The 14,598-nt window shown below is 41.4% G+C and overlaps 6 protein-coding genes across 7 annotated transcripts in view; 4 read left to right on the top strand and 2 right to left on the bottom strand.

Moving 5' to 3' along the window:
* Positions 1-667: 667 nt before the first annotated feature.
* LOC104812891 (long-chain-alcohol oxidase FAO4A) lies at positions 668-4,812 on the top strand. Of its 2 annotated transcripts, XM_010540289.2 has the most exons (4): positions 668-965; positions 2,230-2,499; positions 2,595-4,373; positions 4,485-4,812. In XM_010540289.2, exons 1-4 carry the CDS (start codon positions 726-728, stop codon positions 4,491-4,493), a joined length of 2,298 nt encoding a protein of 765 aa, XP_010538591.1. In that variant the 5' UTR covers positions 668-725; the 3' UTR covers positions 4,494-4,812. The 2 variants fall into 2 exon arrangements, with proteins under 2 accessions (XP_010538591.1, XP_010538590.1); XM_010540288.2 differs by lacking the exon at positions 4,485-4,812 and having other exon boundaries at positions 669-965; positions 2,595-4,445.
* Positions 4,663-6,289, bottom strand: LOC104812892 (glycine-rich protein A3-like). Its single transcript, XM_010540290.2, has 3 exons — positions 6,236-6,289; positions 5,410-5,658; positions 4,663-5,061 (listed from the first exon to the last, which is right to left on the bottom strand). Exons 2-3 carry the CDS (start codon positions 5,633-5,635, stop codon positions 4,829-4,831), a joined length of 459 nt encoding a protein of 152 aa, XP_010538592.1. The 5' UTR covers positions 5,636-5,658; positions 6,236-6,289; the 3' UTR covers positions 4,663-4,828.
* A 658-nt stretch (positions 6,290-6,947) lies between these two features.
* Positions 6,948-8,639, top strand: LOC104812889 (ankyrin-3). The gene is made up of 2 exons (XM_010540287.2): positions 6,948-7,107; positions 7,892-8,639. Exons 1-2 carry the CDS (start codon positions 6,971-6,973, stop codon positions 8,445-8,447), a joined length of 693 nt encoding a protein of 230 aa, XP_010538589.1. The 5' UTR covers positions 6,948-6,970; the 3' UTR covers positions 8,448-8,639.
* A 128-nt stretch (positions 8,640-8,767) lies between these two features.
* LOC104812888 (ATP-dependent Clp protease proteolytic subunit 4, chloroplastic-like) lies at positions 8,768-10,636 on the top strand. Its single transcript, XM_010540286.2, has 3 exons — positions 8,768-9,205; positions 9,623-10,125; positions 10,382-10,636. Exons 1-2 carry the CDS (start codon positions 8,820-8,822, stop codon positions 10,104-10,106), a joined length of 870 nt encoding a protein of 289 aa, XP_010538588.1. The 5' UTR covers positions 8,768-8,819; the 3' UTR covers positions 10,107-10,125; positions 10,382-10,636.
* Positions 10,637-10,714: 78 nt separating this feature from the next.
* Positions 10,715-12,201, bottom strand: LOC104812887. Its single transcript, XM_010540285.1, has 2 exons — positions 11,666-12,201; positions 10,715-11,524 (listed from the first exon to the last, which is right to left on the bottom strand). The coding sequence occupies exon 2, from the start codon at positions 11,380-11,382 to the stop codon at positions 10,735-10,737; it is 648 nt and encodes a 215-aa protein (XP_010538587.1). The 5' UTR covers positions 11,383-11,524; positions 11,666-12,201; the 3' UTR covers positions 10,715-10,734.
* An 849-nt stretch (positions 12,202-13,050) lies between these two features.
* The window catches only part of LOC104813349 (probable xyloglucan endotransglucosylase/hydrolase protein 29), a 2,521-nt gene continuing 973 nt past the window's right edge, over positions 13,051-14,598 (top strand). The window contains exons 1-4 of the mRNA XM_010540907.1: positions 13,051-13,263; positions 13,663-13,763; positions 13,878-14,086; positions 14,187-14,594. Coding sequence (XP_010539209.1) covers positions 13,074-13,263; positions 13,663-13,763; positions 13,878-14,086; positions 14,187-14,594 — 908 coding nt within the window. The 5' untranslated portion in view covers positions 13,051-13,073. The remainder of the gene's footprint in view (positions 13,264-13,662; positions 13,764-13,877; positions 14,087-14,186; positions 14,595-14,598) is intronic.

The following is a 14,598-nucleotide window of genomic DNA, read 5'->3' as shown; positions in this document are numbered from 1 at the left end:
TATATATATGTATGTATATATTACTATGCAAAATTAAATTTCATTCTAAACTTAGAAAAGTGACAATTCTCTTTAAGAAACTTACCTAACAATTTTCCTCTTATAACAATTATATTTAATGTCACCGCGCTACCTATAATAAAATCAAATCATGTACATATTATGCTTTATAGTTTCTATTACCAAATCATATATCAATAGGTTGCATTTGGTTCAATTTACTTTGAAATAATGTTTTTAGTTTTCAAAAATTTATAATATATATTCCAATTTTATACTAATTTTTTTAATATATTCCAGATTTTATCATTATCTAATTCGAATACAATTTTTATTTAAAATAAATATTTTGAAAGAAATATTTTATCTTCATTTATTTTTTAAAATTATTTACATATTTATTTTGAACACAATTAATTAATTTTTAAATCATATTTTATTTTATAGGATAGTATATTATTTCATTCAGTTCGATTCAATGTTAAACGTCCAAATACGATCATTAATTCACTAACTCACGGGCTCAATTCAACAAATGTAAAATATATCACTTAATTTTCATATATATAAATGTATATGATTAAATCTGGTTATAACATAATTCCACGCGTATGTATATATATACACAATACACGTGTGCATATATGCGAGTGCATATATTTAGCCCCCCTCGCCCTTTGTCTACATGCAAAATTTCATCTTATTTTATTTCCCCAAAAATCGAAATGATAAATAACGACGGTTGTTGCCCTCAGAAAGATAAGAAGACGGTGACACACGGCGGCGGAAATTACAAGACGACGCCGTTTCACGCAAATTCCCTGACGGCGCGTGAGATGGAATCGCTGTGGGCCATCTGCGACACCTTGATACCATCCATCAACGGCTCGGAAGTGTGCCACGTGGACGACCATGTCGCCGGCTTCTTTGCCGCCTCGGCTTCTCAGATGGGAACTCCCGACCGCGTAGGTGTTTGCATATAAGTATATATATATATATAATGTATAAAAAAAAGTATATATATATATATATAATATGTATACACACACATGCATTCTGCACATACATACATACATACATACATACATACATACATACATACATACATACATACATACATACATACATACATACATACATACATACATACATACATACATACATACATACATACATACATACATTCATTCATTCACCAAAAGAAACTGTCTACAGAAATATTCACAATTGCTGAAAAAAGATATGCTTTTTTTTTCCTTATTTTTTAAAATTCTTGGTAAGTTTTTGTGTAGTTTGGAACTCGGGATTTTAGTTGAAGCTCGAAATCATTGAAATGATTTAGCTTAGTTAAATAAAATTTACCGGATGTTAATTTGATTTGCATAATTTATTTGAACTATTTATTTATATTTACCCCTAAAAAAGGAAAAAAATAACTGATGATTTTTTTATGGCACTGGAGTTGAGGTTTAGTATATAAGATCAACCATACCATGTGATCGTTTTCTTAATCTACAAACGATTGACCAATGGAAAGGCTTCAAAAAACGCATTAGAATTTTAAAAAATGACACATATCATTTTATTTTATTTTATCATTTTTTTTGGTAAGGATACATATCATTTTAAAAGCCATCATTAGATCGATTAATGATTATTTATTCGTCAATAATACAACCGATCATCTACTATATCTGAATGCATAGTTTTATAGATATTCTGAGTATAATATCATTGAAAATACTTGAGATTCAGTGTTATGATATATATATATATATATATATATAGAGAGAGAGAGAGAGAGAGAGAGAAATAATTTTATTTTTTTAAATATTATAAGAATCTAAAATAAAATAATGGCATATAAGTTTAATAATTATATTAAATAATACGTAACCATGAAATTAATTTCCCCACGCATACCATACTCCAAAATCCAAATCAATGAAACATAGAGGCCAACAACTTTCGAGTACTTCTGGTCTGGATGTGTTGATGTCATTATTGTAGCCATCATCGATTAGGAATTTTCAGACAGCTATGTACTTGTGATATATGAACGTCGGTATCATATAATTTTCAAAAAAGAAAAAAAAAAACAAGGGAGTCCCTCCAAATTTAAATGTTATTTCCATCTCGGTAATTAACTATAATCAAACTTATATTAAATATTCAATTTATTTTTTTTAATTATATTTTTTAAAATTGTTTTGATTGGGTGACGTTTAGGTGGCGAGGAAAATAAGCGGGACACTTGACCACCCAAAGAAGTGGCTATTAAGAGCAGCACTCTGGTTGCTGTCCACTCACATCGGAAGTCTCGTCTTATGTGGTCGGAAAAGCTTTTCCGGCGAGTTTCCGTACTGCCGGAGATTCTGCCGGTTGCCGCAGAAGCAGAGAGAAGAGATTATGCTCTCATGGGCTTCGAGCTTTTTCTCTCTCCTCAGAATGTTCTTCAAGGCCATGAAACTCATCACGGCCCTCGTCTTCTTCACTCAGGCAGATTCTCATTTAACTTTTTTCAGATTGTTGTTCCGACACACGTGAGGTTTTGTTCAGTCCGAACACGATCGATCTGTTCGTGAATGGTTCAGGTGGATGAAAAAGGCAAGAACTTGGCATGGGAGGCAATAAGATACACAGGACCGATCTCAGATTCAGAAGACAGCGACCAAGAGGATCAGACGATACACAGAGAGCATCAAGAGAAGACGAAGAAGGAGCCTGAACAGATCTTCGGACCAATCTACAATGGCATTGTCGATCTCATGAACCCTAGAGAAGTTGTCATAGAAACACTAAACCGCCATGGATTCCAAGTTTCGACTCGAACGGGAAAGAACAGTCATGGAAGAGATCGTCGACCCGGGTCTTCAATTTCCGACCCGGTCATGAAAATCCGGTGCGATGCGGTGGTGGTTGGGTCGGGATCCGGTGGAGGAGTGGTGGCCGGAGTTCTTGCGAAAGCCGGTTACAAAGTGTTGGTGTTGGAGAAAGGGAATTACTATGCGAGAAACAATCTTTCTTTGCTCGAGGGGCAAGCAATGGAGCAGATGTACTTATCCAGCGGGTTAGTGGCCACGGCCGACATGAACACCGTGATCCTCGCTGGCTCTTCGGTCGGAGGCGGCTCGACGGTGAATTGGTCAGCCTCGATCCGAACACCGGAAAATGTGATCAAGGAATGGTCGGAGAAGTGTGGGCTTAAACTGTTTGAGAGTGGATTTTACAGAGAGGCAATGGATGTAGTATGTGAAAGAATGGGTGTTCAAAGTGGATTTGTGGAAGAAGGGTTTAACAATGAGATCTTGAGGAAGGGTTGTGAAGCACTAGGGTTTCCGGTGAAGTCGATTCCAAGAAATTCTTTGGCCGACCATTACTGCGGGTTCTGTTGCTTCGGATGCAAGAAAGGTCGGAAGAAGGGAACCGCCGAGACTTGGCTCGTAGATTTGGTCGATTCGGGCAACGGTGTGATCCTTCCCGGCTGTGAAGCACTTCAAGTCTTACAAAGGCGAGAGCGAGGGAAGAAGACAGCGGCTGGAGTTGCATTTCTCTTCGAGAATATTGACGAGGCGAGAAAAGAGATTTACGTTGTGGAATCGAAAGTGACGATCGTCGCTTGCGGGGCACTTAGAACGCCTATCTTGTTAAGAAACAGCGGATTGAAGAACCCTAACATCGGAAGAAACCTTTGTCTACATCCCGTAGCGATGGCATGGGGATGGTTCCCGGAAGAGAAGTGGCCGGGGAAGGGGAAGAAGAGCTACGAGGGAGGGATTATGACGACAATGTCTACAGTCTCAGCTGATGCCGAAGTAGAATCGCCAAATTCTTACGGCACGACGATCATTCAAACCCCGGCCCTTCATCCCGGGATGTTCTCCGGTATCATTCCGTGGACCTCAGGCAAAGATTACAAGAACCGCATGCTAAAGTTCTCAAGAACTGCCCATGTTTTCGCGCTTACGAGAGACAAAGGTTCGGGGGAAATCCGATCCCTGAATTCCATCACCTATACCCTAAACGGAACAGACGAAGAGAATCTAAAGAAGGGTATAGAGAGAATCTTGAGGATTCTTACAGCGGCAGGGGCTGAAGAGATCGGGACGCACAACTTGGAAGGGAAGAGCTTGAATGTGAAGGCGGCAAGCTCAGAAGAGTACGAGAGGTTCGTGAGAGAGGAGAGTTCGAAGCCGTTGAAGGGGTTGTCAGGGCAGATATGTTCGGCTCACCAAATGGGGAGTTGCCGGATGGGAGTTGCGGCCGAGAAATCTGCGGTGAGGCCGACGGGGGAGACGTGGGAGGTCGAGGGCCTATTCGTGGCGGACACCAGTGTTTTTCCGACAGCTTTGGGGGTGAATCCTATGGTCACTGTTCAGGCCATCGCTTATTGTGTCGGAAGTTATGTTATTGATGTTCTAAAGAGGATGTAATTGGCTTTACGAGAATGTAACGGAAAAAGAAAGGGGAAGGAATATGTATCGAACAAATGAAGAAAACACAATCAAAACCTGTTCCGTAGAAACCGAGTCTTTCGATGTCCTCATCACGGTAGCCGCGAAACACTGAAACTGTGTTAAGAACAACGAAAGATCAGAACGAAACGACCGTTCCTGCAGTTAGTCGGATCCTGTCTGAATGTCAACACAAAGCCATATAATATATAGATAAGCTTCACAATATCATATCTGTTGTGATAAAAAAAAAAAAGGTGTCAACTATTTCACACGAAAGCCAAACCATCAATCTCTCACCAGAGTCAAATAGTGTATCTGGGAATTATTTAAGCATCAGGGTCAGATAAAGAGTTGTAGCAGTAAAGATCTTCTCACTTCCACTTCTTGAATTTTCCTCCATGCTTCCCGTGTTTGAACTTGCCGTGCTTACCGTGCTTGAACTTGCCGTGCTTGCCGTGCTTGAACTTACCGTGACCACCATGACCATGGCCGAGCACATGACCATATGGGTTGTGAGAGCTATGGCCTACGTGCTGAGCTCCATAGGCCGCTGCAGCTGCACCAGCCACCCCTGCTACCAAAGCCCCAACCCCTGCTCCATGTCCTGCCATTACATGAAACAACCAAAAAGGTAAAAACCGATGATACAGTAGAATTTCTCCAGATTAATGTCAAAAGAAGCCTGTCTTGAACAAGGTACATCAGAATGGTGTTATGGAAACGCTCCAAAGGTTTAACATTCAGACAATTTATAAACAGATTATTACGTAATTGATGGACGGAATCAAAATAGAAATTGCAAACCACAACTAAATTCACCGACAGGACAGGGAAGTGACAGTTCCATTGGATAAGCAGATCATGAAGGATCAACGATGAAATAGGTCTAAAGAAACGTTTATCAGATCGATACCACAACGAACTACACAGGAAATGGATAAAATGAACATACCAGAATGATGCTGCCCAGGGTAGCCGGCAGGGGGATACCCTCCGGGAGCAGGAGGGTATGCTCCGGGAGGATACCCTCCTGGAGGGGGATAGCCTCCCGGAGGAGGATAACCTTGAGGCGGATAACCAGCAGGAGGATACGCCCCAGGAGGCGGTGGGTACTGCCCCGGGGGATACCCGTGAAAGCCTTTGTCCTGATCACCATGCTTGTCCTTGCCACCTCCCATGTTTTTTCTCGATCAGCAACGATCTACATGAACATAACATCACGATATTGATCAGTTTAATCTCTAAACTCGAATTAACTAGCAGTTTACACGGATTTATGGAAACCAAATTCAACAGATTGTGGATCACAGCAGTTATGTTGAATCGTTTTGAGTCAATATGAGATCCACCGCCACAATTTGAATCACAAACAAGTCAAAAGGGTAAAAATGCAACGTCCAACCAAAATCTATAGAGAAGAAACAAAAGAACAAATGATACGAAGAATTTGTGGTGTTCAGATAACTCCAACCACTATTTACCACAAACAAAGATCAAAATAAAGTGTGGAAATACGGACCCTTGTTTGGCCAAAGGCCCATAAGTTACACACGAACACATACATATATGCATGGCATACCCTACAATCGGATCAAAGACACGAAACCGGAACCCTTTCGGCGACGAACGAAAATCGATTCGATCAGACAAATCAAACGAGGAAAAACAAAAAACGGATCAAACGAGTAAAGCACATAACGATCACCACAAATCAAATTACAAAGAAAAAATATGGTTGAATTGCAGAAAAAATCAGACCAAAATAGGGAAATGTTTACCTACGAATCGCGAAGAAAAAAGTCAAAATGAGGAAGAAGACAGAGATAAGAACGAGCTCTGAATAAATACCATTTATATGCGTGTAAGATATTTATTTTCTTACTCGCTACATAAACTTTCATTTCATTTTGGTCCTCGTATTTTAGTATAAATCTTAATCTGACACTTAAAGTTGTAGATGTTAATTTACATCCTAGTCCGCCTGCCATGGGAGCTCCCCTGGCCTGAGATCCCACAATTGTAAAAAACAAATCACATATCTTTTATATATTGTTTTAGAAAAAATTAAAAACTGTCAAATATTTATTTGAATTTCACTTTGGGTTGGACCAAGGCAGATATACTTTATTTGAATCTAACACAATCACTGATTTTGATGGTTGAAAGAAATTATTGACGAAAGGAACACCATATGTTTATTTTGTTTAAACTTTAATGTATGCATCAGATTCCTTGTTACATAGGTTTGGATTTTTTTTACAGGGTTTGAATTTAAATGAGATAATATAGAAAAATATATTTATGAAATTAATGACAAAAATCGACCACAGTGGTGTTTTATATACATAATGTCGTACGACGGGCAGTCTCTTAGGCCTGTCTTGATCTAAGCCCAATAAGGAACGGGCTCCACTGGGCCCGTTTCGCCCCGACCCGAACCGCCATTTTCACCTGTTAGAATAGCTGCGGAGACCCCATGGACGGGGGAGAAAGAGAGTTGTAGCACTGAAGAAATGGCGGGCAGGAGCAGTGGAGGAGGAGCGAAGGATCTTCATGCGGCGGCGAGGTCCGGCGACTTGGCGGCGGTTCAGGCTATCCTCAGCTCCAATCCTTTGGCCGTCAATTCTAGAGATAAGCATTCTCGGACACCGTATCCTTTTTCTTTTTCCCTCTTCTCTCAAATTCTCTCGTTCTCTATTTCACGGTTCGTTCGATTTTTCATGTTTGTTAGGTGAATCTTTTTTTCCTATTTGTTATTTTGTTGGCTTTGTCATAGTTAGGGTTCCTCGCGAGATTTAGGGGCAAAACCCTTTTGTCTGGTTTGAGAAGCTTTCTGACATCGATTCTGTTGGCTTCCGTTACTAGTTGACGATGATTTTTCCGTTGAGAAGTTCATTTGGCTGAAATTTTCGGGTTACTATGGTAGCTTTACATGTCTCTGTTCTTACATGATACGTGAATTCGCATCTTTCAGATGCTGAGGAAAGTATTCGATACATCTTTTTTCTCTTTAGTCTGAAAGAACATAGTTTACTCTCTGTGTCCAAAGGAATCTGATGATAAGAAAACCATAGACTTATAAGGCTTCCCTTCATTTTCACCATTCGGTTCATTCCAACTTGATGCACAGTGGAATCTTTTGGCTATGAATGTTCGCCCGCTTCTCTTTTCAGCAGATGAATTTATGACTATGTATTTAGCTTTCATGTCTCTCTGGTTGTCGAATGTTAACATTTGGTCAAGCTTTTAGTGTTTTCAATTTGAATGGGTTAATACGCTTATGCTCCTATATCTATTTGATTTTGAGGGAGAATGATGAAGTGAATACCATATGGCTTGTAAACTATACTTAGAGCAGTGTCTGTTTGAATACTTGCATTGGCATCTCTTCTTCTGCATTCTTTTCCTTGACATCAGCCCTCATGGGCAAGCAGACTACACTTAGCAGCATGGGCAGGTCATGTGGAGGTGGTGAGCTACCTCTGCAAGAACAAAGCCGATGCAGGAGCTGCAGCCATGGATGACATGGGTGCTGTTCACTTTGCTGCCCAAAAGGGACACTTGGAAGTCGTAAGAACGCTCTTGTCATCCGGGGTTTCTGTAAAAGCTGTCACTCGCAAGGGCTTTACCCCGCTTCACTATGCTTCTCAAGGTTCCCACCTCGAACTCGTGAAGTACTTGGTGAAGAAAGGTGCCGATACCAGTGCCAAGACGAAAGCCGGGAGAACCCCGTTGGATCTGGCGGAAGACGACGAAGTTCAGAAGTTTCTGAAAGAACTGAAAGAGCAGTCCAAGAAGAAGGCCAAGGAAGTGAAACCACATATTCCCGAGGAAGGGGAGGATGCGAAAAGGAAAGAAGCCATGGATGGAGACGAGGAAGAAGAAGGTGAGGTGAGAGCCAAAAGGCCGAAAGTTGCTCTGCATCACCTTCAGGACATTGATGACACGGAAGAAGGTGACCTAGATGAAACCTTGGAACCACAAAAATGATACTTTGTCTTAGCCCATCTGAATTGTCTTCCTAATAGAGTTGTAAGCATTGTAAGTGATGGAACAGCTTCTCCAAACTTCGTTCTCTATGTCCTGCCTTAGTTTTGTTCCTTTTCTTTTATGATACTCCAACGAATAGCTGTTCAATTTCTGTTCTGAATCCCGTGGAAAATGCACAAAGAACTTTTTTTTTTTTGTAAGTACAGAAATGAGAAACCATTGAAAAAAAAATTACCCTTTTCCCCCCACGTGTAATCTACAACCCGGCTCAAGATAAAACCCGGATCCGACCCGAAACCAGATCCTTGGCTGCGCGTTCTTCTTCTGCTTCTTCCTCCGAGGTTTTATCTCAACTACGTCGTCTTCGCAGCCATGGGAACCCTCTCTCTCTCATCTTCATTGAAACCTCACCTCGTCTCGCACAGACTCTCTTCTCCTTCTTCGTCCTCTTCCTTTTCTTCTTCTTCTTTTAGGCCCTGCAATCGACCTATTTTCGCGTCACTGAAGTCTCCGCCCTCGCGGACCAAATTCTCCGATGGCTCCATAATGTTTTCGGCGCCTCAGACGCCGGCGACCGCCATGCGTGGCGCCGAGTCCGACGTCATGGGGCTTCTCCTTAGGGAGCGTATCGTATTTCTCGGCAGCAGCATCGACGATCTCGTGGCCGACGCCATTATGAGTCAGTTGCTGCTTTTGGATGCCCAGGACCCTAAGAAAGACATCAAGCTCTTTATCAATTCCTCTGGCGGATCCCTCAGGTTCAATTCCTTTTCTTTTTTCTCATCTGTGTTTCCACAATTGTGCTGTCCAAATCGATTTCCCCGGTTGCTGAGAGTAGTCGAGGTTTTAGGGTTCTAATTTGGAACTGAAAGGAATTCCTTTTGCCTCGGTGGATTGTTTGTAAGGGTAACCTTATTCTACGTTTCATCAGCAATCTACTGGATAAAGAGTATGATGCCTTGTGACTCGAATGGTTTCCAGATAAGCTTAATTCAGTTGAACTGTTCATACCATTGTTGATCTGAGCTCTGTAAGAGATGAAAACCATCTGAGACGATTCTGTCTTGTTGTCCTAAACTGAAGTACTTGTTCCATTGCCTGGTAACGCTGTTGGGTGTCTGAACTGAACTCTCTTTCTGTTGCTAATGGACCTCCTGTTTCTTTGTTTCCATTAGTGCAACCATGGCTATATACGACGTGGTGCAGCTTGTGAGGGCTGATGTCTCCACAGTTGCCTTAGGCATATCGGCATCAACTGCTTCCATAATCCTCGGCAGTGGAACTAAAGGCAAGCGCTTTGTGATGCCCAACACTCGTATAATGATTCATCAACCTTTTGGAGGTGCCAGTGGCCAAGCCGTTGATGTCGAAATCCAAGCCAGGGAAGTGATGCATAACAAGAACAATGTCACGAGGATTATCTCGGGTTTCACTGGTCGTACATTTGAGCAAGTCGAGAAAGATATAGATAGAGACCGGTACATGTCCCCCGTTGAAGCAGTTGAGTACGGGATAATAGATGGAGTCATCGATAGAGACAGCATCATCCCCCTGTTTCCTGTACCCGACAGGGTGAAACCAAGACTAAATTACGTGGAGATCAGTAAAGATCCGAGGAAATTCTTGACGCCAGATATCCCTGATGATGAAATATACTAGTCAGACCCGACTGGACCAGGTGCGCGATGCTACTTCCATCTTTCTTCGTTTTCCTTTTGTTATGTTATGTTTCCGTCTATTCGATGAAAATGGCTCAACACAAAGAAACAAATTTTACAAAACCAGTTCTTTCTTCATTAACTAAGATGGATAGCCATCTCAACAATTAGACTTAAGTCAAGGATAATAGCTTAGCCATGACATCATCTGAAGACTTATCTGATGATGTTGTTCTCTTCTCTCACCGGATTTCTTCCCTCATTGCTCGTATACAGGGAACCGAGGGAGGGAAAAGCTCGTTTTGTCTCCGTCAGAGCTCGACTTTGCATCACATCCCGTATTCCATTAACTGTGAAATCCATTGTCTTAATCAAAATCGGTTCCAACACAGTTGCTTGAAGAACAGGTTGTATTACCTATTACATGTACACTGTCATCGTTCTCAGTTGTTTTTTGCATTCTAATAGCCAATTGTATCAGAAAAAGCTGAGCTGGACAAATTCTGAATATGATGGTCATTTCGCCTTAAACTAGTTTCAATAAATCCTCACTCTTAGCATGAAAACATCCTCTGTTTCTTGGTACTTAAAAGAATCACTGCTTTTGTATTGAGGTTTCTTACAACTACTTACTCCTTGGAAGGTTGTGTTTCAAAATGGAACCTAAACCGACACAATGGACAAAGATGGCTTAACTCGAGCCACTGCACAATACACAGTTGTAAAGAAGCCACTCTCGCCTCCGACGTGAAATCCTCTAAGCAGATTACACAGTTGTTCTCCTCTGTGGTAACGTTCATTTGCCCGAACATCGTTGTTTCCTTCAACAATGATTCGATGGTAAACTCGGTTGCCGGTACAAACCCGGTTATGATCTCATCATCAAGCGATTCTACGCCCCAAGACTCATTCTCAGTCTCCCAAGGCTCATTCTCACTCTCTCCAGGGTAGAATTCCCAAGGGTCATTCTCAGTCTCTTCAGGGTCAGCTGTAGAATCCACTTCATATTCCCACCGGGAATGATCAACGATGATAACCCGGTCATATACGTATTCTCTGATGTTCCAAGGTTCATCGTCCTCGTATTTGTGGATTATCCTGATCAAAGGGTCGTCCATGTACTTATCCACGGCAAGGAAAACCTCGACAACCAACATTAAAACCCCTTCGGGTTGCACATCATGGATGACTTGCAAGGCGAAATCGTGAATGCTGTCTTTCAAGGCCTCTGCAGTAACCTTATCCATTCCCGAGCTTTGTAAGAAATAAAAAAACATCTCTCTATTCCCTCCAACAATCTCAGGTGGTGATGGAAGCGAAGATATCTGCAGCGTTTGATGATCCGTGGAACCATCGTTGTTGTCACGGACAACGCTTAGTTCGAGTCTCGTCCCTAAACCTCGTCCATGGGTTTCTGCACTGTCGAGAGAGTATCTCAGCAAGCTCTTAAAACAGCAGGAGCCCCTAGCGTGGCTCGGAGTGTTATCAGGGTCGATGAAACTATTAATCGTACGATCGATTTCCAAGAGCTGTTCCAACTGGACAAAAAACCGTACGTACCCGAAGGGAATGATCGACGACGATCAACCGGTCGTGTACGGCTTCTGTGATGTTCCAAGGTTCGTCATTCTCGTACTTGTCGATTCTCCTGACCAAAGGGTCGTCCACGTACTTATCGTCCGTACGTTTCACGGCGACAGCCACTGTCACGACCCCTCGGAAATCTCCGGGCTGCGCATCGATGGCTCGTGAAGCGAAACCGCAGATGCTCAGCTCCAAGAAGAGAGCGGCGGCTCGTCTATTCCCGAACCTTTCAAGAAATCAAGGAACCGTTCTCTGTTCGGTCTGGTAATCTCGTGCGACGAAAGCCCGTACGTTTGCCTTTCCCCATCCACGGATATTATCAGTTCTGGAACTGTATCGTTTCCTCCCTGCGGATGTGCCGTTAGAAAGCACTTCTGTAGAGACTTGAAACAGCAGAAACTCATACTGTCTCCCTCGAGGTTTTGTTTTCACTACGGGATCTGATCTTACAGGTGGAATATATTCGTCTAGGGTTTTGGAGATATACAGAGAGATTGCCAAGAAAGTTTGCTTAAAACCCTAGATCCTATCGATAAATTTTGTGTAGATTTTGTCGAGGGGTTATACTACAAGTAATGAATAAAAAAAATATAATAATGAATAAAAAAATATAAGGGAAGCCTAAAAATTCGGAAATAATGCTCTCCAAGAATTGGAAATCTTATAAAGGGGAAAAGGAAAGAATTATTTTCAGATTATAACTGTTTGTTTAATTAAAAAAAAAGTGTATCTATTTAATTGTTTAATTACGAGGAGGTCATTCACGTCATTATATCAAAACTATCTTTAATTTGTTATATTTAATTCGGACCATATTTATTTATTTATTTTTGTGTGACAAATATGACCATATATATGACTAACACATAAAGTTAAACGGTATAATCAATATGACTAATCATTATGTAATTTTAACTACATAACCTACAAATAGATCATGATAATCACATTAATCACATAAGGTATGGTATAAAATATATATAGCAAAGTAGGTTCATTAAATCCTCTCTCAGCATGGGACATTTCTATTCAGAGACGGAGCGGGGGAGCATATAATCAGGGAATTATTATATTACCTCGTAAATTCCGTGTTCTCTTGGTTTTTAATTAGGATTAGCGGTGGCAATTATGTAAATACGTAAGCTGAGAGGGGCATTTCCACCGAACAACATGCATTGTCTTCGCCAACACGGAGTCGCCGAAGACCATTTCCATGTCCTTCTCTTCCACATGTTTGACGAAAACATAAAACCAACAACCGGAGAGACCAAAGAAAAAAAAAAAAAAGAACACCAAAGGGATTCAACAACAACGAAAAAAGGATATATAATCAAAGAGATAGATTTAAAAAAAAAAATTATTTTTGGCGGAATAAGATGAGACAATGTCATTCTCGATGGAATGCTTTGTAATTTATGGGTTGGTTATTGGATTTTGTGTGGAGGGCGTTACGGCGTTCGAGAATATGAACCCTATATTCTTCGACGAAGGGCTCTCTCATCTGTTCGGCGACGGCAACCTAATCCGGTCTCCCGACGACCGGAGCGTCCGTCTCCTCCTCGATAAATACACCGGTAACTTCTTCTGTATATTCTGTTCTTTGATAATATTCTATGATGGTTGAGAATGTATGTATATATATATATACATACATGTATAGGCTTCGATATATGACATTAACGGAACACGTGTTTGGAACTAGAGAGGTATTGTCCATGAAATCGAAAGAGTTACGTGTTCAGCGTGCGTGTGTGTGTATATGTATATATATATCGAGATTTGAGAACACGAGATCATCATCCGGTATAAAACTATGAAACGAGAATGAGTACAAGATCTGATCTTTTTATCTATTTGACACATGCAGACGATGAGATATCTTTCATTTATGTATGTTTACGTTACGGATTATAAGTCATATATATATATATATATGTATCGTTAGTAATTATATATAGTTTGAAAACGATCAGGATCAGGATTTATCTCGTCGGACATGTACCAACATGGGTTTTTCAGCTCGCTGATAAAGTTGCCCGGAGCTTACACCGCCGGTATTGTCGTCGCTTTCTACGTAAGAATAAGAATCGCCGCTTTATTTCAAGCCTTAGCATATATGATCTATTCTCACAACATATATACGATTTCCTAATCAACGAGTATTTACATATTCTATGACTACATGAAGACATCGAACGGGGACGTGTTTGTGAAGAACCATGACGAACTAGACATCGAGTTTCTCGGGAACATACAAGGGAAGCCGTGGAGATTTCAGACAAACATGTACGGAAACGGGAGCACGAACCGCGGCAGAGAAGAAAGGTACCGCCTTTGGTTCGACCCATCAAAAGAATTTCACAGATACAGCATTCTATGGAACCCCCGCAAAATCATGTACGTATCAAAAACATTTTCTCGTCATTACAATCATCATAACCCTAAGTTTTATATTTAATCTTTTTTCTCACGTAAAAAAACCCCTATATATAAACAGATTTTGGGTGGACGACGTACCGATAAGAGAGATCATAAGAAAAGAAGAGATGGGAGGAGACTATCCACAAAAGCCGATGTCGCTTTACGCCACCATATGGGATGCTTCGAGCTGGGCCACCAATGGCGGAAAGTTCTCCGTCGACTACTCCTTCTCTCCCTTCGTCTCCGAGTTCAAAGACGTCGTCCTCGACGGCTGCCACGTGTCCGACCCGAACAGAAACAGCAGCAACTGCTCTTTGTCCGAAGACGCTTTCCTTCTGACCAGCGATTACGCCCGCATTACGTCCAGACAGCGTGCGGAGATGCGGAGATTCAGGGAAAGGTTCATGTACTATTCCTACTGTTACGACAGCGTTAGGTACGCCGTTCCACCGCCGGAATGCGTCGTCGTGCCGTCGGAGAAAGAGCGG

Source organism: Tarenaya hassleriana, unplaced genomic scaffold (assembly GCF_000463585.1).
Source record: "Tarenaya hassleriana unplaced genomic scaffold, ASM46358v1 Cleome2, whole genome shotgun sequence".
NCBI lineage: Eukaryota > Viridiplantae > Streptophyta > Magnoliopsida > Brassicales > Cleomaceae > Tarenaya > Tarenaya hassleriana.
The sequence above is the reverse complement of the archived record's forward strand: the minus strand, read 5'-3'. Positions and strand labels throughout refer to the sequence as shown.

What these genes read in the sequence shown, in the direction of transcription:
- LOC104812888 (XM_010540286.2), top strand. Translation starts at nt 8,820, where the DNA reads ATGGGAACCCTCTCTCTCTCATCTTCATTGAAACCTCACCTCGTCTCG. An exon ending in TCCTCTGGCGGATCCCTCAG is followed by an intron (nt 9,206 to 9,622) that starts GTTCAATTCCTT and finishes TGTTTCCATTAG; the next exon opens with TGCAACCATGGCTATATACG.
- LOC104812892 (XM_010540290.2), bottom strand. Translation starts at nt 5,635, where the DNA reads ATGGGAGGTGGCAAGGACAAGCATGGTGATCAGGACAAAGGCTTTCAC. An exon ending in CCCTGGGCAGCATCATTCTG is followed by an intron (nt 5,062 to 5,409) that starts GTATGTTCATTT and finishes ATGTAATGGCAG; the next exon opens with GACATGGAGCAGGGGTTGGG.
- LOC104812891 (XM_010540288.2), top strand. Translation starts at nt 726, where the DNA reads ATGATAAATAACGACGGTTGTTGCCCTCAGAAAGATAAGAAGACGGTG. An exon ending in AGATGGGAACTCCCGACCGC is followed by an intron (nt 966 to 2,229) that starts GTAGGTGTTTGC and finishes GGTGACGTTTAG; the next exon opens with GTGGCGAGGAAAATAAGCGG. An exon ending in CCCTCGTCTTCTTCACTCAG is followed by an intron (nt 2,500 to 2,594) that starts GCAGATTCTCAT and finishes TGAATGGTTCAG; the next exon opens with GTGGATGAAAAAGGCAAGAA.
- LOC104812887 (XM_010540285.1), bottom strand. Translation starts at nt 11,382, where the DNA reads ATGTTTTTTTATTTCTTACAAAGCTCGGGAATGGATAAGGTTACTGCA.
- LOC104812889 (XM_010540287.2), top strand. Translation starts at nt 6,971, where the DNA reads ATGGCGGGCAGGAGCAGTGGAGGAGGAGCGAAGGATCTTCATGCGGCG. An exon ending in GATAAGCATTCTCGGACACC is followed by an intron (nt 7,108 to 7,891) that starts GTATCCTTTTTC and finishes ATGGGCAAGCAG; the next exon opens with ACTACACTTAGCAGCATGGG.